The 24,635-nt window shown below is 32.5% G+C and overlaps 4 protein-coding genes and 1 long non-coding RNA gene across 8 annotated transcripts; 2 read left to right on the plus strand and 3 right to left on the minus strand.

The window, feature by feature from the left end:
* Positions 1–573: 573 nt before the first annotated feature.
* LOC111503235 (uncharacterized) lies at positions 574–8,256 on the minus strand. Of its 4 annotated transcripts, XM_023157486.2 has the most exons (5): positions 7,940–8,256; positions 7,707–7,884; positions 7,369–7,581; positions 840–6,613; positions 574–788 (listed from the first exon to the last, which is right to left on the minus strand). In XM_023157486.2, the coding sequence occupies exons 2-4, from the start codon at positions 7,798–7,800 to the stop codon at positions 5,322–5,324; spliced, it is 1,599 nt and encodes a 532-aa protein (XP_023013254.2). In that variant the 5' UTR covers positions 7,801–7,884; positions 7,940–8,256; the 3' UTR covers positions 574–788; positions 840–5,321. The 4 variants fall into 4 exon arrangements, with proteins under 4 accessions (XP_023013254.2, XP_074038379.1, XP_074038378.1 ...); XM_074182278.1 differs by having other exon boundaries at positions 855–6,613; positions 7,707–8,256; XM_074182277.1 differs by having other exon boundaries at positions 7,707–8,256.
* MED7 (Mediator complex subunit 7) lies at positions 1,632–3,547 on the plus strand. The gene is made up of 3 exons (XM_023157484.2): positions 1,632–1,823; positions 2,461–2,729; positions 3,286–3,547. Exons 1-3 carry the CDS (start codon positions 1,632–1,634, stop codon positions 3,488–3,490), a joined length of 666 nt encoding a protein of 221 aa, XP_023013252.1. The 3' UTR covers positions 3,491–3,547.
* A 2,286-nt stretch (positions 8,257–10,542) lies between the features above and the next one.
* kappaB-Ras (NFKB inhibitor interacting Ras like 1) lies at positions 10,543–12,706 on the minus strand. The gene is made up of 3 exons (XM_023157488.2): positions 12,504–12,706; positions 11,974–12,240; positions 10,543–10,977 (listed from the first exon to the last, which is right to left on the minus strand). Exons 1-3 carry the CDS (start codon positions 12,600–12,602, stop codon positions 10,735–10,737), a joined length of 609 nt encoding a protein of 202 aa, XP_023013256.1. The 5' UTR covers positions 12,603–12,706; the 3' UTR covers positions 10,543–10,734.
* A 1,054-nt stretch (positions 12,707–13,760) lies between these two features.
* Positions 13,761–16,267, plus strand: LOC111503237 (uncharacterized). Its single transcript, XR_012467195.1, has 3 exons — positions 13,761–13,918; positions 15,335–15,514; positions 15,956–16,267. It is a non-coding gene; the product is annotated as an uncharacterized lncRNA (long non-coding RNA).
* A 4,279-nt stretch (positions 16,268–20,546) lies between these two features.
* Positions 20,547–24,594, minus strand: LOC111503229 (uncharacterized). The gene is made up of 5 exons (XM_074182225.1): positions 24,352–24,594; positions 24,149–24,261; positions 23,957–24,081; positions 22,331–22,401; positions 20,547–20,821 (listed from the first exon to the last, which is right to left on the minus strand). The coding sequence occupies exons 1-5, from the start codon at positions 24,503–24,505 to the stop codon at positions 20,649–20,651; spliced, it is 636 nt and encodes a 211-aa protein (XP_074038326.1). The 5' UTR covers positions 24,506–24,594; the 3' UTR covers positions 20,547–20,648.
* Positions 24,595–24,635: the final 41 nt, after the last annotated feature.

The following is a 24,635-nucleotide window of genomic DNA, read 5'->3' on the forward strand; positions in this document are numbered from 1 at the left end:
AGTTAGTGAGATATGTGAAACTAATAATTTCACAGTTCGCCCTCATTTTGTTGCTAATTAGTTGCGAAAGAAAATTAACGTAAAGTTGTCGATATGGCTTTTTTATTATCAAGTTTTCTGAACTTTGGCTAGACTATCCGTTTGTTCTAATTATTCATTAACTAGTTTGAGAAGGAACATTTTTATTTTCTAACAATACAACTTCGTTACTGTTGACTTTTCTATAAGTTTGACAAGACAATTAGTTTGCTCTAATTGTTCGCCAATTAGTTTGCTCTAATTGTTCGCCAATTAGTTGCGAAGAAAAATATATTATTTTGAATAAAACATAGTAACTTGACCAAATTAGTTTACTCTAATTATTCACTAAGAAATTGTGTGAGGAAACACTATAGGTATATTGTTCAACAATATCGTTGAAGTTTCACTTTATACACGAGGACGAAATGGATAAAAGGCTTCGCACATGTATTGCACACTATACTTTTTCCACGATTTCTAGTTGAAAATATTTATATTGAACAAATGGATAAATTCATCACAACTTTCAATAGAGCAAAAAAATATTGTGAATATGGTAAGTGAATATTCTTTATTTCAATAATTAATAATTAATTGATACTATATAACTACATAAATTTTCGAGTCTTATACCTGGTTATTTACTTACTGGTATCCCATAGGTTCACTATCAGAACTGATTCCAAATCCTATACCTATGTCACCAATTTTTGGTTCATGAGTCCGTCTCCTTTAAGAGCACCAGCAACACCAAAAAGTAAAATTACCTGAAAGTTAATATAATTCAACTATTTACTGTGAAATTGAAAGGGGTATACTTTTAGGAGAGATACATTTTTTTGGGGACAGAAAGGTTTTCGCTTTCTACTTCACCATTAAAAAAATATCGGAATCTTCCAAAGAAACGAAAACAGTAAATAATTTCAAATTTGTTCCATCAATTTCATATCAATAAAAATGTGTTTCCAGCATTTGCATTTCTGGCTACTCTGTTATCATAATATTTTACTGAATAATATATTATAAATTTTTTAGTTTTATTTGCTGTTTTCGTTGAATTAATTTTTAATTAGTATTCTTAATATGCAATTGAGATAATGACGTGAACAATTAACATGTCAACTGACACTAATGTCAAATAGAGCAGTCAACTTGAAATAAGAGATGCAGTGAAGGTTGAAATGAACAGCATTGGCAAACCCGCTATAAATGTTAATGAAATAAGAAGATAAAGACTTTTGACAGTTTACTAGAGATGGGAAATACCGTTTCTCTATTGGAAACATAATTCCAGTCGTGAAAGCTACTGAAGGAAGAATAACGCGACAAAAGACCGAGATAAATAATACTCTACAGCTACAGCGAAACCACAGAATAGTAAACAATCTATTCTGTGGCAAAACTGCACGAGAAGGAACGACCCATCTCTACAGTTGATTAATAGAAGAAAAAAGAAGTAGAAGTCACAGTAGAAGTGATGTTTATTGTTATTAATTTAGTTTTTGGATAGTTCCCAGGTTTTAACATAAGTAAAATATCATTACCGTGACTTGTACATTCAATACAATACAATTATTTTATAAACGTCGCCTAACTGCAAATAACCTAAAATGGCTAATTCAGATGCTGTCCAAGTCAGCTCTTTACCTCTGCCCCCTATGCAGTATGTGAACCAATACACAGACGAACTAATCCGGCGGGGTAGGGCCCCCAAACCCCCTCCTCCAATTCAAGACACTTATCATATGTTTGGCAACGCTTTCAACACCGAAGAAAGTATTATAAGGCCCCTGGAAAGTCAGGTTAGTAAAATAAATCACAGGTACTTGTAGGAGTACTATTATTCTTTGTCTGACCTTATGTGCCTATTTCCAATCTTGTAACCACCTAACATATATCAAATACTCCTGATTCTGGTGGTCAGATGGATGTTCTCTTAAAGGATGTTGATGAGGTGGATCATGGCATTATATTGAAAAAGCTTTGCCAATCTGGGTTATCCAGTAATATAATCTTATTTTTGAAGTAACATGTTGTAGGTTGACAATTCGTCTTTTTCAATTCACATGACACAACTTATGGTCCCAGGCTGTGGACCGATTACTAGTTGACGGTAGTCAGATATAACCTTGAAAGTTTGGAATTTTAAAGATACTTAGCACTAATTTCATGCCTCCATTAACCGGTTCCATTTGATAGAAGAAAAAATCCAAAGTTTCAAAGTTCCCAACCAAAAAATGTTCTCACAAAATCACTGATCGGCACAAACAGTAATAATTCAAATAGTATGTATAATGTAAGCATATGATGCCAAATGTGTGATAATTCACTTCTTTGCATTTCACTGTACTTGAAGTTGTTTGTTTTGTAGTAGGATTATTTTCATCTATTCTGTTGGGCAATAAATGCTTTCATCATCAAATATTAATCTCTTTTCAGGGTATTAAGAGACTCTACCCATTACATTTCGATAGGCGAAGAGAGTTGAAAAAATTAAACCAGTCCCTTTTAGCCAACTTTCTTGACCTGCTGGATCTACTCGTTAACTGCCCTGATTCCCCACGTAGAGCAGAAAAGGTGGAAGATCTTAGCCTGCTGTTCATTCATATCCATCACTTGTTGAATGAATTCAGGCCACATCAAGCCAGAGAGACACTAAGGGTTATGATGGAGCTACAGAAGAGGCAAAGGATTGAAACAGCTAATAGGTATGTATTGTCTTACAGTTAGGCTATGTGCATTTTTTAGATCTCCAATAGATCCGATAATTTTCAGGCATGCTCATTGTTACTTATGAACTCTTATATGTTGATTAGGAATTTTGGGAGAAGCATAAACATTTAGAGATACAGTTATCCAACAAAAAATATCAGGATTCAATTTTTCCAAATATTCTTTTTTGAGGTTTATACAAAATCATATGGTCTGAAAATAATGTACTACAACAAAAAATATATAAAAACACAATGTATTTTATTCAATTTTGTACTTGTACCACTTGTAAACATCTTTTGACTCATAGTACAATCATCGTATGTCACTGCCAACATTTCAAGTGTTTTTGAGCTTCTAATCCCATTTTTTACACAATTTTTTTTTAAATTCCCTGATCCATTTTATTTGATAGGAGAAAATCGCTGAACACATAAAACACTTCTAAGTTTTGTACCTCTCATCGAAAAACTACCTCTCCTGATACTTATCAAAATCTGTATTTCTGTTTACGTCTCACATTAACTGATTCTTTTCATTAACTTGTTTCAGATTCCAGAAACATCTAGACAAAGCCCTGGATATTCTTCAGCAAGCAATACAAAACATCCCAGAACCGATGGAGGTGGACTCCAAAATCATGATAGAAACCGATTTGCTGATAGGCAATGAAAAAAATGATAATGGTGATGGTAAAGCAGATCCGTGCTATATCTTGGACAGGATCATGTGCAGTGTTATTGATAACATGCCATGACATTACTTTATCTGATTGAATATAAGTTTTTATGTAATATATATTTTCTTTTTCAAACGAATTGTTATTTTCCCACAAATAGCAACATTTCCAACCCAGTAAGTGACGAATTGTTCAGACAGGTTCAGAGTTAAAAAACTGGTCAAAATATGTGACGGAATTGGCTGGTACTTCATGAGAATACATGACGTACTAAAACAACGATAAAAATAAAATAAATACAACAATAAAAATTAATTTGGGCGTCCAATAGGAAATTTTATTGTTTGTTTATTAATTTCCAAGGATTCTAGCAAGTTTAATTTTATAGTTTATGTCGAAGTCGTAGTTGTTTTCTAACAAATGGCATACATAGGTTGGTTTCCTTCATATGAACATTTTTGTGTTATCAAATTCTGGTTTTGAAATTTCTAGATGTTCTTCCAATATAGACACAAGCCACATTTTGGTTTGGAAACACATCTAATGCCTTTCCTGTGTGTCTCACTATTTTGAAAGTGTTAGTATTATTTTTGAAGTGAGGGAATATTTGTTCAACACTTTGAATAGTTTTTTGTCGAGAATGTGATGAATTCCACCCCATACAACAATTTTCTGAAAGTGTATTGGATCTGAAATTATTTACCATCAGGATTTCTTTCACGATCTTTCAAATGTTTGTATGGGAGAACTATCTTTGCCAGTTTGAACTATTTTATGGACCCTCAAAGTACAATTGATAGTGAAAGATTTTGCATCAGAATAGTTTTTGATTTGTATGAAAAGATCTTCCACCTGTAAAGGTTCTTTCATGATTATTCAAAGTGGTGAAAAGGATCAAAGATTGTCCACTTTGAGTAGATGTCTTTTCAATGCAGATGAAATAATTCTCCACCAGGATGAGTTCTTTTAGGATCTCTCAAGGTATGATAATTAGATTTTGAACAGATTTTGCAGTTGAGTAGTTTTCCTTTTGTATGCATTCTTTAATATACTTTTGAATATCTTTTTTTAACAAAGTATTTTTGACATAATTCACAGCAAACTTATTTTTAATTTGGGTTTTGTCATATTATTTAAAATCATTACTCTGAGGTGAAGACAAAGACAAAATTCTTGAAGTAAAATGAAGTCTTCCAACAGGTGATAAACAAAATAATAAGAAGACTATGGTGAAAGAAGGTGGACTAAATTTCCAATAATCATCTCGATAACCCTTACTGAAATATTTAATAATAGGACTAAGGAAAAGGTTTAAATTCTTGCCATATCCTCACACTGTCACACCGTATATAATGGAATTCATTTTATTTAAAGTTGCCATTAGGTTTGAAATTATTTGAACTGAGGAAGGATAGTAGTCGGTTTTAAAAAATCCTGAAATTTTTTCCACGCACTTGACAAGTTGAGTTCATTTACTTTTTCAGTTTTGATATTTTCATAAAAAACATGAAACATCGACCTCATTCTCTCTTTTGATTTATTCTGTCAGATTTTTATTGTTTATAATTTTTGGTACTTTGCAAAGGATATCATTATTGTAATCCATAATGTTGTATTCAATTTCCAGTGCTTTATATTCAAACATTCTTGCTTGTTGGAAATTTTCCTTACAAATAACTGTTTTTTCAGTAACTGTTATAATTTCAGATTTCTACCAATTTCAATAATACACTAGCAAAAGTCAAATTTTACAGTCGAAAACAGAAGATGAATCTCATTGGGTGGTCAATGTCTTGAAATTTGACTTTGCAACTGACTGCCTTGGGTATCTTTGATATTCCAGGATTGAGTTCTCTGTCGATCCTATAGATGGCGCCTTCTTAAGAGGAGGTGTCATCGCCTTCACTACTCAAATTTTACTGTCAGATTTGTCCCCAATATGAACTTTTTTGTGAAGTTTCAAAGAACTACTACGAGAAAAAGATTTTTTGCAAAAGTCACAACGAAAGGGGTTTTCATTGGTATGGGATATTATATGCGTTTTTAGATAGCATTTTTTAGTGAAAGACTTTGAGCAGATTTCACACTGAAATAGGTTTTGCCCAGTATGAAGTTTTTCATGAATTTTCATGTCTTCATTGCGAACGAAAGACTTTGCACAAAATTTACAACTGAATGGCCTTTCTCCAGTATGACTTCTTTCATGGCTTTTCAATGAACTACTGGAAGCGAAAGATTTTGTGCAAAATTTACAATTGTATCGTTTTTCATTGGTATGAGTTATCAAATGAGTTTTCAGATATCTTTCGAAAGTGAAAGTTTTCGTGCAGATTTTACATTGAAACAGATTTTCCTCAGTATGGATTTTTTCATGACGTTTCAATGTACCACTCTGAATAAATGATTTTGAGCAAACTTTACAATAGAAGTGTTTGTCCCCAGTATGTATCCTTTCATGAACTTTCAAATGCCCCTTTTGAGTGAATGATTTTTTACAAAACATACAAAGAAAAGGACTTTCTCCAGTATGAGTGCTCTCATGAATTTTCAAATTTTCTTTTTGACTGAAAGATTTTTCACAAAAGTTACAATGGAAAGGGCCACCTCCAGTATGAATCTTTTCATGAATTTTCAAATTCCTGTTTTCAATAAATGATTTCGAACAAATTTTACACTGAAATGGTTTTTCACCTGTATGAATTCTTCCATGAACTTTTAGGTTACCCTGTGTACTGAATGACCTTGTGCACACTGTACACTGAAATGGTTTTTCACCTGTATGAGATCGTTCATGACGTTTTAAATTAACATTTATGCTAAAAGCTTTTGAACAAGTTCCACACTGAAATGGCTTTTCACCAGTATGAACTCGTTCGTGAATTTTCAAAGCACTAATCTTACTGAATGATTTGGTACAAAATTTACAAAGAAATGACTTTTCTTCAGTGTGTGACTTTTGATTAGAGGTGAAATCGCTATTCTGGGTTGATAATTTTGAAAAGTGTTCTTGGTTTCCGGGACTTGTGCACTTATCGAACAATTCCAGACAACATTTCGAATCGGTTAGCTCGTGAGAGTTCTCAGCTAAATGGGTCACGTCCTTTTTAACAAGAAGTTTCTCTCGGTCAAGTAAAGGTGATGCTGTAGTGTGAGTGTCTTCAGTTTCATCTTGTCGTTCAAGAAACTGCAATGATTCAGGATCTACAAAAAGAGTAGATTATCAACTATTCCTAGTGAAGACTTTCTCTTCAACTATAAATGACTAAAATACAGAACAAGAGTAGGAAATGTTGTAGCTTTGAACTAGTAAACCAACCTATAAATACTGGACAATACTGGGAACGCTTGAAAAGAACTCATACGTCATCTCGGATGGTAAGCCATATTGGATGTAGGATACCGTGACTTACCAAACGATGAATTGTCATCCAAACAAAACGTGAATGCAAAATTTCAGCTTGTTCAGTTGAGGATAACTGTTTTAAAATCCAGTTACAAAATTTAAACCTAACATACACACAGACACTGTGAATTAAATGAAGGCTTGTACAATAAGCACATTATTTGTTTCAACTTTTAAGATGATGAAAAAAAAATGCAACAGAGTGTAGTTTCCATCAGCAGGATAGGTCTAATCATGAGTAACATAATTATGTTCTCAAACAAATGATGACTATTTCTCACGAGTAGAATACTCTATGATCTATATAAGGAATATAAGATCAATTAGTGAATGATTTCCTGAATGGCAGTAATACTAAATTTCATAAAGAGAAACAATGTGAACAAATAATTGAAGAATATTTCCTATTTTCGTTATTTTGTTTCAAATAGTTTGCAAATTTAGTGATCAAAATAGTTTGAAAAATTGAATTTGGTGTGATTTGAACACAAATCCAATCTTTTACAAGTGGTAGATTCAACCCTGCCCAAAATATATATCTTATAAAACTCGCCTATTTCAGTTTTTATTAAAGAATCCACCTCCTCTTTTCCAATTGACTCTTCTCGAAATCTTCCAACAGTTTCGCATAAAATATATTCCTTATCCTCTGTTTTTATTCGAGCTGTTTCAACAGCAGCTATGTTTTCCTCTCCAATGGATTCTTGTTTGAATGTTTGGATACACTGGAGACTGCCTACTGTATTTTCTGTGGCAGAACCTGAAACTGGTGATATACAGTTGCCAATATAGAACGCATTCCCAAGCAGATCTTCCTCTACTTATCACTCCTTCAAGTTTGGCATTAAAAAACCAATTGATTCCTCACATTTATATTCAAACTTATCTTACCATTGCCATGATGTAGGCAGTCCCTTCCACTTGACAATTCATAACCAAACAACAGACTTTCAGGTAATTCTTCTTTCACCATTTCAATTTTCATAATGGTGTTGATATATTGACTAGGCTGTTCCCCTAGTTTGACAAATTTTCATAAAACTTACAAAACAAACTTAACAATTTTGTTCTGAAAGAATATGGCAAAATCAAGACAAAATATATCGTGGACATTAAAAACTAACCCTTGTCTGACTGATTCCTACTTTTATCGTTTTCTTTGAGAAAGTTTTCAAGATTTGTCAAAAAAAACTGATCCTCAGACAAAAACAACAAATACCATAAAAATATTATTCCATATTTATTCAATTTTCCTCTGTATCATTATCAATGTTGCCAAAACAAAAAGTTCTTTTATGCAAAACCTGATCGCAAAGCGCCATCAGATAATGTAAAAATTTTAGAATCCTTTCCCCGAAAGCCAAGATGAAACGATTACGAATTTTCCTCTTTTTTAGAAACAAGTATCTCCATCGTATTGTATTTTGGACGGAAAAGTACTAGGGTGTGAGAAAAACTAGTTTTATAAATATGAATTACATTATCTACAAGAAATTTTTCCTGGCTTGGGAAGACAAATATCTACAGAAAAGTTTTTACAGAATGTCATCTTTTGGTGAACAAAATACCAGGTTGTCAAAAAAGGTAGTTTACTGAAAAATGATTTCACAGTCCACATAATTTTTTATGTTCCCACTAGTTTGTGAGCAATATTTCCAGGAGAGTATCTAATGAATGGAACCTTTCGATGGGTATAATACTAGATTATTTTCAGGAGAGTATGTAATAAATATGGTTTTTTGATGAAAAAATGCCGAGGTGTCACAAAAAGTAGTTCATTAAAAAAATATATTTTTTTTGGAAATGTTCCAATCAGTTTGGGAAGATGATATTTTCAGGAGAGTATCTGATGAATATAGTTTTTTCGTGAATAAAATACCAGGTTTCAATGGTTTTGTCGTTTTTATGAGTCTACTTTAAACTGTAATATCTTAGTGATGGTGAAAGTGATTACTTATTCAAATCAATCGAAGCGCCATTTGAATCAGTGCACTCATGCCAACGTAACACAAAGGTGTTTTCTGACGTTTAATTCAAAAACGTGTATTCAAAAACGATTCGTAGTGACCTCATTAATAATAAGATTCGCCAGAATGAAATTATTCAATTTTTGTCAGATGTCAAATTCAATAATACCTAATAACAAACTTTTTAATTTTCTCCAACACCAATTAGAATAGGATTTGTGAATACAATTTTTGCAAAAATATTAAAAATGTAACTGCATATTATAAACCAGTGTACCTACCACAATAATATATTCTATTCAAAATATGAACCAACAAAAGCAGCTATTCTTCTTCATCTAGTCAACCAACAATATGATTTAATATGAAGAAACCAAAGAAATTATCAAAGTGTTATATGATCTAATGAATGATAATACTTATTCAGGAATTTCCTAGCTTTATTTTGTACATTATTACAACTTATTTTTCTTCAAGTTTTCAGCACTTAACGATCAAAATAAAGCAGAAACTAACAACTGCCGTAACGTAATGTCAAATTCTGTTCAAAACCAACCTCAGACTAGTTTTGAATTATCATGTAAACGATGTTCGATAGATTTGGCCGATACTTGATGAAAATCCATAACTATAACGCGTTCAAAAAACACTTTATTGTGAGATTTTCACTAAACAGTATTACAAAAACGTTTTTGTAACTGTTGAGTGAAAATCTCACAATAAAGTGTGTTTTGAATACGTTAATCATGAATACGATTCAAATCATAGTTGATGTAACGTCATCGTTTCAACGCCAAAATTAATGTATTTAAATCACAGACGAATGCGTTGATTACACGGGCGCCAGAAAACACCTCAAGCCTCAACATCATTAGCATGAACATTGTCTACTCGGGATTCGATGAAGTCGACGAGAGCCGTTTGAGCAGGGCCCTGATTGGCGAAGGTTCTATTGGTTAGACAGTCATGGAATAGGATCGGACCTGTTCTGTTGACACAATTTTCGGTACATTTTGCCGATTTCCTTACAATGAGACTCTGCCTTGATGTTTTACCCAATTGCAGAAAATTACAGGCAATTACACAAGCCGCTGACAACCATATGGTCTTTTTTTAGTGGGTTTTGCATTTTGAATATGCCTGGGTAGCTCATCGATGTCCAACCAATAACCTGAGCGTCTCCTTTTATTGTAAAGGATCTACTTTTCATCACACGTGACGATCCGATTAAAAAAAAGGATCGATGTGGTTGCCCAAAATCCAAAAACAGACATCGAAAAATGACAATTTCTGTAGATGTGGGGCACCTACTTTTCAAGTTTTTTGACCTGTCCAATACATTTTAAACCATCAAAATCGCATGGGAGTTCTGCCGCCATCTCACGCACCGTTTGTGATGGGTCAGTATCTACCAGGGTCCTTAAATTCCCGTCCTCGATTACTCATCTTCGAGGATACAATCTCTGTAACGAAAATTTCACAAACCACCTTCGAACAGTGCGTTACTGCCAAATGTCTGATTCATTTTTCAGGCTGCTTTTGTAGCGCTTTAATTAAATTTAAATTCGTAGGGAAAAAATGTCAGAAAATCGCTCAACGATATCATACAGTAATAAGTCGAAAAGAGGCTTGAAATTAAAATTTTGAAAAAATGAACAGCATCAATGTATAGAGTAGGTACAAAATTTTCTCTATCGATCAGTATCCACCACGTCACTAGAATAAATATTTATTAAGATATGATATTAAAACGGACACAATATTAAGCAACTGAAATGTATTCTATTTCATAACAGAGAGAGAGGCCAAAACAAAAAGAACCCAACTGATTACAACTACAGTATAAAAATGTATTTACAATTACAAGAAATATTATTTACTCTTCACACAATCGTAGATTCCCAATTGAACTGAATACAGATAAGTGGATTCTGTCCAATGAATCAAATCAGTCAGTCCTTCACGACTTTCCTACCCATGGACAAAGGTGTAAAACTACTCTTGCTAGGCGGTGGTGTCAGTTTGCTGGTAATGAAAACAAATGGTTCGTACAAACTAGACCGTTTCATAGCTGAAGCAGTGAAATGCCTCAATTTTTCTCTGGCACACCACTGAGTTGCTTTACTGATTGTGGAATCTATGTCTGTAGGATTATCTTCTTCTTTGAATGTGTTGCCGATCACAATAATGGTTACCTAGAAAGAGTGTTAGTTTATTAGGAAAAGTAGATTTTAGAAGTATTTAGTAAACAGACTCTAAAACAACAAATACTTCAAACACAATTCCTCACATTTTTACGTTCCATGCTTTATACTGAATAACACCCGATAGTTTTTTGGTTAGATGTACTTCAATATGGTGATTTTAGCTAGGAGTGTAGTTGTTTTATGGCAAATATGTGTTTGTCAGAAAACTCGAAACATTGTTTTTTTAGGAAAATAGAATGGTCTTGATTGGTGTTTTGACAAGACAATGGTGATATTATTCATGTAATTACACAATTAGTCCACATATAATACAGAACAATACATCCATAAATATGCAAAACATATATTCATGTGAGCATATAGATATCACTTCTAAAAAAATACATTTCATGGTGTTTCATATTCAAATTCTGAAACACCATAGTATGTCTCTATGATATAACTGAAGAGGTAGTTAATTTTTTGTGAAAAACCTATCATAAAAAAAATTGAGTGGAAACATTTATTTGATATATTGGTTTTCTTATTACATCTATATTCATTAAGTCAGTTAGCTATATATAATTTCCAACTGAGAATGGTCTTTCCTACTGATACCTTAGTCATAAAAACTTACTACAGCTTTTGATTACTATTAAAAAAAATTACAAAATAAAATATACTTGGGTGATTCTAGTTTTGAATTTGAAAGAAAAGCACAACATTTCGCTACAAACTAGTATGTGAAGGGTTTATTTGAATGTGGTTTCTTGGTGAATGTTGGAGAAGATATATTAATAAAATATAAGAAAGGAAAATATTCAAATGAGTTATAGAATTACAAAAAATTGAAAATAAAGGCGAGTTTTTGAATGCAACAGGAAATAACTGATGGATATTGATTGCTTCAAGAAACATGCTGAATCAATAGATGAATACATCAAATCAATGGGTGGACTCATCACTCAATTTGAGAAATTTAGAGGACTTCAAGACCAATTTTACCTCCTTCTTATCTTTATTTTTATCAATGTCTTTCTTTATAGAAACGAGAACGTCCAGAGATCCACTTTTTGAGATATCATATACTAAGATGTACCCATCTGCCATGGTCAGGTAATGCCTGGGCAGTTGCTGGTTTGTTGTTCCATTTGCAGTCGAGATTTGGGAGTGTTCGATCCCTGCAGTGTCGTAGAATCTCAATTTCTCTCTAGTACCTTTGTCAGACTCGATGTTTGCTACATAAATGTCTTCAATTGTTGGGTGTAACTCCTATAAAAGTAAAAGATAAATAATCTTGATTTGATTGGAGGGGTAAAATAACCTAGTTTTAGTTTTCTATTTGGATAATTTTAACAAATATCTAAAAAGCTCTTTGGATGATTCTTTTGTTGCATATGTCCAATACTCCTAGAAGTCGAAGTATCTGTAAGAAACATCTGTGGAAGATTTACTTTTTCTTAATGACTTTTCATCGATATCTACCAATTTTTTCCAGAAATAATGAAATTTGAAATAGTATTTTCAATACTTACAGACTTCTCGTCTATATTGCCATAAATAACTTGTTCTAAAATTGCGGTCTTTCCCACTCCTTTCATTCCACAAACAACTACTTTCGAAATTTTTCCCATTTCTAACAATTGCAGAATCCGTATTCTTTTATAAAAATCATAACAGAAAATCCAATTTTGTTTACGTGAACGTTAACGGACGCTTATACATTTCCTCCCAGCAGGGTTGCCAGTTGCCAAAACAACACAATTTAGTCAAGTTAGTGTATATTTTAAGTTTTAAGTACATTTTTGGTCAATGAATGGTAATCAAATGTGTTTCAAATAGACCAATGAGAGAGTTCACCTGCATGCGGTGTCTAATGTTTACTAGACATTGGTGAAAAAACTTCCTTACCTTTTTCCGCGTTAGTAAAATGCGTATTGCCAGAATATTTTTGCAATTTTACCATGCTGAGAAATCCAACTGTACAACTTTGTACAAATGACAATTCCGGGAAAAATGAAAACTGCATACTATGATTCATTCCCACAGTTATGGAACCTTGTATTAGACTTGTTATAACGTCTTCTGAACCAAGATGACGGTGAAGGGAAGAATGCAGCAGGCGTTTATTCTGCTATATAGCACAATAGGATTCTGTGTTTGTAGATCTATGATGAAAATTTGCCAATACTGGGTCGTACTTTAGCCAGCACGTTCCCCCGATCTCATGTGGATCGGGAAAACAACAAGTAAGGATAATATGGTTAGGAAAGTTTCATAAGCATTCAACGCCCAAGATGCCGATGAAATCAGTCGTGATGTGAATAACAATATGATGAAGAGAGTTGATAAATATCTGGAAGAGTTGACAGAAATGTCTTCGAACACATTTTGAAATAGTTTTTTTATATTTTGTGTGAAAAGACAATGCAATATATGGAATTTTTGCTATTTGAGACATTTAGAATAAACATAAAACAGTAATTTTTTTAACATGTCGTTTTAATCTACAGGAGTATCGGTGCATGGTTTTTTATATTTTAATGACGATGTTGAAACAAAATTGCTTTTGCACACACATAAATCTTTCAAAAATTAATCTCTTCCTTCTCGAAACAAATACATTTTTGAATTATTTGAGCAAATTCATGTCAATAAGTTTATCGATAAAATTCGTAACTTTCAGTGTTGCAACTTTTTTTACTGGGTACTGTTGACAAGTATAAGTATGAATTTACCCGAAACACCCAAACAAAAAAACTTTTTTTTTCACAAAAAAACATCTGTAGCCGTAAAAACTCCCATCAAATTCCTGAACAATTCGAAGTAGACTGTGGTAGAGCAAATGGTGTATGTGGCCTTCTCTGATTCACGATAAATTAATTCACAAATAATTGTCCTTTCGTCGATAAAATAAATTTCAGAAGGATGGTTCTCGAAATTTTAGTAGGTGAGTTAAATAATTGAAGTATAAGATCAATAGGGTGTTTTACTTTGGAAAATAATTCATAAACTTCGTGGAAAAATCGATACAATTACTAGTGACTTCAAAAACTGATAGGGTATATATTTTAAATGAAAAACAAAATCAGTGGGGTATAATTTCCGATAGTGGCGGAAAATAGTTTTGAATTTATTTTTTTACATGGAGACACTAATATTTATTTCGTTTTTTAATTATACTTCGATGACTAGGAAAAAAAATTTTTGATCAATTGTTTTATCGGTTAGTTAAGCCGTTAACTGAAATTTGGGTCCATTAATAGTCATTCTCTCAAGTCTCTCACAAAAAATAAGTGTAGAATATTACTAGATCAAACTGAGTGGGGTATATTTTCAGGAGAGGTTAAGTTTTGGGATTGAAAGGTTTTAAATTTCCACTTCTCCGTCTTTATACAAAAAAAAATAGGAATTTTCCAATTTAAAAAAATTAACTCTATAAAAAGATGTAAAATTTCACTTATATGGAACACTGTCATCCTCACTGGTGAGCATCCGATGTTTCAGCTTAAAACACTTGCCTTATCGCCTCTTTAGCATCAAATCTGGATAAAATTATAAAATGAAGCACTTAATTTATTCATAAAATTACGTCCTTATGTCACGAATGAGTTTAATATACTCATGTTCTCAATGACAGTACGTTATGACATTCATTCGACGATGACATGAGTAGATTAAACTCATTCGTGACACGAAGTCGTAATTTTATGAATGAATTGAGTAATTCATCTTATAATGTTATTCAGATTTGGTGCTGAAGAGGCGATAACGCAAGTGTCTTATGCCGAAACACCGCATGTCCACCAGTGAGGATGACATTGTTCCATATAAGTGAAATTTTATCTAATAAATTGATGGATGTAACCGTTAATATGGTAGGAGATCATCATGAAAAATGAGAAATAACATTTTCTGTTTTTCATCACTTTTATTTGTAATTAACGTTACTGTAGATTGTATCAGTTTGAAAATGTCCTAAATAGAACGAAACTGCAGTAACATTAGTTACAAATGAAACTGTTAAAAAAACATAGAAAATTTTATTTCTCATTTTTCATGAAATTTTATCTCTTTCATTTGCTAGATATATTGTGTAACAATCCTGTGAGTGATATCAACACATATTTGGAATACAATTGAATAGAGAAAAGTGTTTTTTGTATAATTCACTGTTCATATAAAAGTATCGAGATGGAGTAGAAAGCCAAAAACTTTATTTTCCAAAAATTACTAGATCCTTCACACATGAAAAACGTTCATTACGACTTTTCAAGTCATTCTGTTCAATATTAGATTGTGGGATGAAATCTATATGTGAATACTGTTACCCATTTCACAATAATGTTTATTGTTTTTATTGCAGGTCTGAGTTACAAATGTTTCAAGCAACTTCCAAGATGGTTGAGAACTGGTTTAGCAAAAAGAGCACGATTTACTTTGATGCTCGCATTATTTTCTTTCTGTATATTTCTAATCGTTGCCTTCTTTTTTTTGAAGATGATATTTATTACAATGATTGAAATTAAAGATTTTCTAAAAAGTGGTAAGTGTATAAATATATTTTATTTATATGTTTGCTAATTTACCTCTACTATTGGTAAATTGTTGTCAAATCATTATTTCATGGGTCTATTTTTGAGTCTGTCCCAGCCTATTATAATTGATTTGTGGCAAAACGAAACAGCACTGGGCCGTATATTGAGCTCTAATTGATCTGGATGATATTCTGTATTGTCCTCTATTGGCATCCGCCTATTTGTGGTGAATGCTGCAGAGAGGTCGGAAACGATTCCTCATTTGGCGGTGCTTAGAAGCTTAGCCTCGCAAGAGTCTTCGTCAACAGAATGTGATTTTGGTTTTCTTCAAGCATCCCATAGATGCTTTCTTTCTATTTTGATCAGTAACTTTTTTGAAAAATTGTCCCATATGGTATTTTAAAATAAATCTGTTATTTCTGTATATATACTTTTATTATTTCTTTCAGATTCCAACTATGACATGGACGTTATAGCGCAAACTGGGTTGCATATAGCTGGCCTGCTATTTATAATGATTGTATTTCTCATACCCTTTATTATAGGCGTTTTGATTCATTTGCATATGCACCTTGGAGGTGAGGCGGATGCAGAAGACTTACTTTTATTTTATAGACGAGGAGGTTTATTTCATTAGGTGTTATGGTGGCAGTTTCGTTAATTTATTTTTATTAATGTATGTTTATTATTTTTATGTGTATCCTACAGCTATTCTACCGTTTATGAAATATTTGGAAATTAAAAACTTTTATTACTGAGAATATCAATTTTGTCAACAATAAAATATATTTGAAGTCTTTATTGCTAAAAAAAAACAAAATCAACAGATAAAAACATAAAACACTTGACTTGCAAAAATATATATATCAAGAGAATAAACTTTCAAGATCATCAAAGCTTTGAGAGGCATACCAAACAAAAACTCTGGTAGAGGTACAACTTGATGTAGGACAGACTTCGAAATTTTAAAATATAGTTTTTCAACGAACTGAATTGATAATGATTAACATGACCAAAACGTGTTTTGTTTTCTATGATCTAACCACAGTTTTTAAAAAACAAAGAGGAAGCAATTTTATTGAAAATTAAAAAGATAATTTCGATAATATACATTATAAATACGAAAGTAAATTGAGTCGTTGAGATTTCATTTCGAAATGGATTAGTATATAAATGTAACTAATGAACAGTGGCGTAGCTTTAGAAGGGCGGTGGTGGTCACGTTCCCAGACGGCATAAGAAAGGGGGCGGTAGTAAGCGCCAATTTATTGTTTTGAAAAATGTTAATATGAAGTTCTCCAATATTCGTTATTGCCACAGAAAACGATATGAATATTAATATAGATCAGTGCTTCCCAAACTATGGATCGCGGAAATAGATTAAAAAGACTTAATACTTTTGAATTGTTTTTCCCATTTTGGATAAAGACTAGGGGAGAGTATACAGTTCTTCCAAACATAGCCTTAAAAGAGCTGATGGGGTTTTTAACCACATATTTGTGCGAGGGGGCATTCTCCATTTTGGTATATTTAAAAAATAAATATAGAAATAGGCTTCGTGTGGAAAGTGACCTGCGTTTAAAGCTTTCAGCTTTCAACCCAAGTATAGAATCTCTTGTAAATCGTGAGCACCAGCTCTATAAGTCACATTAATTACATAGGTAAGTCTCATTTTTCCATTTCTTGTATTTGTTTAGTTTTAAAATTCTGAATCAAGTCTTTTTTCGTACTGTATTTATCTTCAATTATATCATCTCTACCATTTTCTTGTAGAGGTGTATTCCTCAAAAGTGAATTTTAATGATAATAATAAAAAAAATATTAGTACCTGATAATATTTATACTTAATATTATTCAACGTGTGGGTCGCGAAAATAAATCCACAATGAAAGGTGGGTCCCCAGGCAAAAAAGTTTGGGAAACGCTGATATAGACCGCTGTGTAAAGGACTTAATATTAAAAAAAGCACGCAAATTATATCTTTAATCAAATTTTTGTGCAAAGACATACTATAGATTAGGAATTAGTGTTGGTTTCATGAAAATAGGTTGATTAATTTACCTACCTATACTGATCTCTTTGAAGTCTACCCTGCAGGCTGCAGTGGGTCTATTGCTTTATATTAATCCAAGTTCATATCAATAAAAAACGTTGGACGAAACTGCAGTAACATTAGTTACAAATACTAGTGGTGTAAAAACATTGAAAGTTTTGTTTCTCATTTTCCATGATGATATCCTACCACGTAGTTAACGGCTACATCCATCAATTTATAATAATAATACTTTTCGACACTGAACGAGGTGATCAAAACTCTTGTCGCCGAGTTGGAACCCGTTCAGCAAGAGGCCGCCCACATAAAAACCGCAGAGATCACTTTAATCCTGCAGCAACATAAGGATAAGCAAATGCATCAAATGTCTTCTTCAACAAAATCAAAGACATCGGCTTATCAAAGCACCTCACCTTCGCTTTCCTCAGGCCGAGCGGGCTAAAGTCGGAAACTGAGGGGTTCATCATGGCCTGCCAGAATGGTATCTTCAACACCTTAGTCTACCGCAGTCGCTTGATGGGTATAGAGGTTCCTGACACAAGGTGCATGTCCAGCAAATGGGGTCTCAGCCTATATCCAGCGACATAACGCGGCCCTAACAGTGCTTCATATTATTACCTACGCACTTTATCTCTTGCACTGCTCTTGTCCTATGCTCCGTTGGATAGTGAATCCGTTGTGGGGAACGAGAAGTGCCGAATTTATTGGAACTATACGTTCACCACCCTCAGGCTCATTCAAGCTAAAAAGCCTGATGTAGTACTTTTCAATCACCAGAGCAAAAAGATTTTTGTCGTGGAGTTTTCAGCTCCTGGAGAGACAAATATCGCCAAATATCGATGAGATTTTCTCGTTGAACTCAGACTTTATCCATACCACTCTGTCAAGGCGGTTGTTTTGATCACTGGAGTCCTTGGTGGAACGATGCCCTCTCTACTCACAAATATAAAGAGCATGCCGGCTAGCCGCACTAATAAGGCAAAAATCTTGGCCGGAAAAATGCAGAAGGCTGTCATTCTTGGCTCACTGCACATGATTCTTGGACCAAATGAACACTTACTTCGCAGTGATAATGCTGGCAGGCCCTCCTGAATGTATCGGTGCTTCGGAGGACAGGGCCTGACCAGCACAACCTTAGTAAAATAATGAAGATAATAATAATAATGATGATAATACGTAATACGCTCCGGGGGATATTGTTATGTGTTTGTGAAACTTAGTGCAATAGCTTCAATATTGACACTATTCATTTCGAAGGTTGAAAAATAACTTTCATTTTTCTAGACGAAACCATATTCACAGTTAATTCCGGAATAGAAACTCTCTTGAACATTTTAAAATATTGGATTGACATGCCTTACTATAATATCAAAACACAGTGACACAAAAAGCACTGGGTAGCTGAACAAATAATGTGGATGTTCCAGAATTCATTAAACAATACATTAACTCGAAAAAAAAAACTTTGTGCAAAAAAATAAAAGAACCAAAATACTCAGTTTTCCAGTTTTCACTCGAAAATAAGGGTAACCAAAAAATTTTAAACTAGGAAGGACTAAGTTATGATTCAATCATGAATTGTTGCTGAATAACAAAATAGTGAGCGATAGAAATATAATTGCTAATAGTTTTGGTCAGTGTTCTTCAATCATCAGAAATGATTTGATCAATTCACATTCCTTCAAACTACACAGCGAAGCATGTGGATCTTTATGAAACGACGCAAGAATTTTGCTTTGCTGCTGTGAAACTTCCCTAAACACTCAATTGAAACATCTATACAACACTGTTTTTGTTCGAGCTGAGGTTCGAGTGTGAGCAAACGCGGCACCCATCTTGCGTACAGCTTTCTTGTGTCCAAATTTTCAGATGTCCGCACTTTTTGAAATGCCTTCTCTGCTAGCTCGCGCATTTTAAGTTGACGATCACTCAATACCGTTTTGTGGATTTTCTTTGCTGCTTCTGGAGTCGTCAACTCATTTGGTCGACCACTGCAATGCTCGTCTTGGCAGAGCTCAAACTCTGCTACCCAATATTTTACTGTTGTAAACGAAGGAGCAGACTCGTCAGGAGAGGGATCCAATTCAGCTCTTATATTGATTGGGCTGAGGCCTTTCAAACGAAAGTATTGTACCACATTAACGATGACCAATTTTCTCCATTTTCACAAATTCGCTGAAACCGTTCGCTATTGATGGCTGCCAAACAAATACTAAACAACGCAGCGTCTTCAAACTTGAAAGATATGCTTTATAGATAGTGTACTTTCTACTACAGTGATATTTTTCAAACAACTACCGCCATCTCTAGGTCAGGCCAGGTACTTCTGGGATCACCCTGGTATTCAAGGTTACCTAACATTTGTTGAAGTGAGCATAAAAAGTTTCGAAGGCTACTACACGTTCAACTTTTTGATAATAACATACAATCAATTAATGTACTTCGGTTCAAACAGAAGTACAATAAACTCTGAATTGGATCTTATTGAAGTTTGGTCTTGGAGACACTAATTTACTTTCGATATTGGATTTGGAACTGACTATTCTCTATTTTATCACTGTCATACATGGTATCTTCTTAATGATAGATGCCATCGCCTTTAATACTCTATACAAAAATCAATATTTTTGTTAGCTATCGAGTAAACACATTTAGCTTCACTTATAAGTGCTTGACATTCGAATTTTTTAAAATATTTTCAACTATGAGTTTTTGAGATTTTTTATCATTGATATTTGATGGATATCTATATAAAAACTTATTAATTAGGTTTATTCTGATTTTCACTATAAAAGGTTAACAAACCTGTGACACGTATTTTGCTATTCAATGGCATTCTCAAGTAAGATTCTCTTGCTTGAGAATGCTTTTTGTACTTCATTTATACTCAAGGAAGACTCAATTTTCCATTTTTTTTTCATGAATTCAAGATAAAATGATGGAAAATAGTTTTGTTGTAGTTTTGTGCAAAAGCAAAAAGGCAAAGCTATGCATTTCCTATAAATATCTGTAATAGTAATAAAAAAGTTTCATACTAGAAGATGTTTCTTAAAAAAATAAACGGTTATCTAGTAATTCTAAAAAATATTTCAACAGTTTTCTTCACATTCCTTCTGATTCATCTTGATATTTTCTAGCTCTGAAGTTTCAAGTGAGACCTCCTTAATAATCTCATACAAACTTTCAGTGATTGCTTGCTGTGAAAGTTTTTCAGGATCCAGATTGAAACACTTTATATTTTTTGACTTTGGGTCAGCGACATCTGATAATAGTTAAAGAATCTAAACAAAGTATTGCAAAAGACAGCAGGGCTACAGAATAGTTCAATAAAGAGAAAATGAAAATATATTGATGAATGTTCAACTATGACCTACACCTCAAGGCAGACTTCTATTCTTAATGACTATGTTATTGGGGGTTTGAATATCAAGAGCAAGTCAAAGATCTAGGTTGTTACCTTTGAAACAAATTTTAAGCTACAAATCATCACCATGATATAGAATACTCATTTTAGTTATGCAGAATTTGAAAAATTTCCAAATACATAATCATTATACAATACACTTGTGAAACATCTGGAATATGCTAGTTTCACATAGACGTTAATTACAAATAAAAGTTTCATTTCTCATTTTTCATGAGCCTCTTCTACATACAAAGGTCCCAAGATATTTCATTCATTTATTATATCATACACAAGATCAGGTACAGAACTGTAATTTATTAAATCATATTTATTTTTCTGACCAAAAATTAATTTAAAAACACAAGTAAACTGTCTTTTTCGTGATGAATCTCATTCAAATTCGCTTCTCAATAGAGTTGACTCAGTTTACAGCGAAATTTCAACAGTATAGAATTGGTTCTCCAATAATAAATTGATCAGTCATGATAAAAATTCATCTTTTGTAAGATTTAGTTATTCCCCAGAAAAATATGATCATAGCTTACTTTTAAAACCAGAAAACGGTTCTTTAAGACAAGTAACTTCAGCTAAATTATTGGGACTCACAGAAGATTATAAGTGTGATCATCACCATCTAAACAAAATTTACAAATAAATATTTCCAATGTGCTATTACCTCTATCCACTCAAAACAATTGTGGACAATTCTGTCGTACTCATGAAATTATCATGCACATTTTCACTCTGCAATCTCATATAGCATATCAGCTTGTGGTTTATCTAGCAAAGCATAAAGTTTTATCTTACAAAACCTGAAATGTTCAGAAAGTTTATGCACAAGCTGTAAAAAACTATTTAAAGTCTTGAAAATCTCCACTTTGTATTTATATTTACCAGCTGCCGATCTTTGTGAAATCATACAAACAATTATTTGCTCCATTGAATGAAAATAAGTATAATACAAGAAATTCAACTTTAATGGAAATACAAATTTATAGACTCACCAGGTCCAAATCAAATCCCTTTTATGTAATAAAATATAATTTGTTCATCATTAAAAATATCATACTCATGTAACATACATATAAACCAGTCACAACATAGAAAATGTTATATTTATTTTCACCTTAAAATGTATATACGACATCTGTTAAAAAAATAAGGTGAATTTTCATTTTTTCTAAAAAATTAATCAATTTCTATTTTGTTATTCAAGCCCCTACATTGTATCTTCTGGTTGCTAATTGACTATAATTAGTTTTAGGTAATTGTGAATCTTTGAGGTTGTAATTAGTCTTCAAGACTTATCTCAACATAAAATTCATAGATATGATTTTTATAAATAAATTGTTTGCAAAAGGATACATCCACTTATGTTCGGTCCATCATAACAAAAACTAGTATTCGTCAACAACTTGTAGGCGAGAATTTTATCCCTGAAACAATAAATAATTGAAAATTACAATGTGTAGTTGGAAATTTGCTGGACTATAGGCCAAAAAAGGGAGAAGGGATATTAAATCAACGTTCTGATAGATCATTTTATCTTTCTCAAGGTCCACTGAAAACACAGATAAATTTCTGTTATGGAGAAGTTCTAAATTGAAAGGAAAAAGGACATTTGCGGTTTCAGTTCATAAAGATATTACAAATTGAACACAATATATTAAAATTAGTAGAAAATGAAACACGAAATTTAAAGCAATGAAAATCTTTTCAAAAACATACAATTAATCGCACCCTGTATCCAGGAATCTTTGTTTTCAAAATGGGAATAATTGAGTGATATATTATCAATTATTGGAAAATATAAACTTGTTAAAAAAAAATTGAAAGAATAAGGAACTTCAGATCATTGTACAGGCTTCTTTCAATTATACTTTGACTTGAAATTAATTAGCAGTTGAATTAGATATTTTCACAATGTGAAAGATTCGATTATCTCATAAAACGAAAGAAAAAAAACTATTTTGTTGTTTCCTGTAATGAGTACATATTACATTGAAAGGGGTATATATATTCTGAGATTAGTTTTTGGGAAAGAAAGGGTTGTTTGTATGGAAAAAGAGAAGTAGAAAGTCAAAACCTTCTTTTCCAGTACATAATAGTTTTTTGAATTTTTATATTCAACACAGATAGTTTTGAAAGAATAGTTTCAGCACATCTGGTTTGGCAACTACAAAAAATTAACACGGATAGTTTTGTTAAAGTAAAATCAAACTTAGAACTATAAATCACTCTCAATCATGTTACGTTGTTGTTTTTTACACTCTCTCTAGACACTTATGTCTACATCTTTACTCATCAATTTAACTTCGTTATTATATTTTTTTCTGAGCATATATTTTTGTAAAAACTTTTACAAAATAACATTTTTGTTAGACCAATTCAAGTAGATCCTGCAACTTTTCATATTTTATATGAACTTAGATATTCCGGATGGTTGGCTCTAGATCTTGAGAAGAATTACCTCTTTTGCTTATATTGCTGTAATTGATTACTTCCACTACGCAATTGGATTTTCCTTCAATTGCTAATCAGAAAGTTTTGACTTTTTTAGAATATCTTGGTAGCATTGAATTGGAAGTGCTGAGATCCAGGTGTTTTGAGTACCTTTTTGACTGTAGATACTCTAGTCATAAAAATGAATGTCTGTTTCAAGTCTCATAACTGTCCCGTATTTGATATTTCATAATATTCCTGAGGATCTAAGGTTTCTTCCAATTCTCTTATCTGCCTTTCTATATGGCCAATAAAGCCATCAGTTGGCAAAAAAAATTCACTTTAGAAAACATAACAGTAACTGCAAGTCTTCATAAGAAATTGCAAGTTGAAAAAAACCAAAGTAGTTTTGCCAACTTGAGAATAGATTACATGATTGTCCTTTCAACTTTTTTTTTTCGTATTCGACTATATCCTTGCAATTTCCCCACTACTCTTGGCCTCCAAATATCCAAAATGAAAATTAAAATAAATTAAAATCATACACACCTTTTTTCCTCTAAATTTTTTATCTTCTCTCGTGAATGAGAGATTTTTTCTCTCAGCGACTCTATCTTCTGTTCATTTTGATGTTCTGATTCTACTAACTCCTTTTCTATTTTTAGCAGATCCTCCTATACCAATTCAAAACTCAAACATTAAAACGCCTTTTTCCATTCAGAATTCAATAATCCTACTTACTACTTCTGCTTTTTTTTCCTTGAGAATACCCTTATTCCTGCTGAGGTTAAGTTCCAGTTGGTCAACATTTTTCCTCAAAACACTGGGGAAATTGCCAATGAAATTTCTGTAGCCTGAAATAGTCAATTAACCATAAATATTAAAAATAATGAAAATAAAAGATTTCAGTCTTGTATTTGTTGAAGTAGAATATATATATACACCTTTAATGATACTGTGGTATTTTTGACAATTGGTTTCAGAGTTTGCAATGCGAGATTCGAATTCCCTGTAGTTCTTAATCAAGCCATTACTCATGCTAGGGATCAATTCTACTATATCTTCTGCGGTAAAATCGTCACTATCAATAGTATTCATTTCCTATTAATTAACGGAAACAAACTACTTCAAATTCTAACTTCTATCAACTTTCATAATTTCAAATCCGACACAAAACGTCAAAACTACATTTTTCAAGGTCATACCATAGAACCATACATATTATAAA

This window comes from Leptinotarsa decemlineata, unplaced genomic scaffold (genome assembly GCF_025532065.1).
Source record: "Leptinotarsa decemlineata unplaced genomic scaffold, Ldec_3_MD MMD2_tig00026328_RagTag_RagTag, whole genome shotgun sequence".
Lineage (NCBI taxonomy): Eukaryota > Metazoa > Arthropoda > Insecta > Coleoptera > Chrysomelidae > Leptinotarsa > Leptinotarsa decemlineata.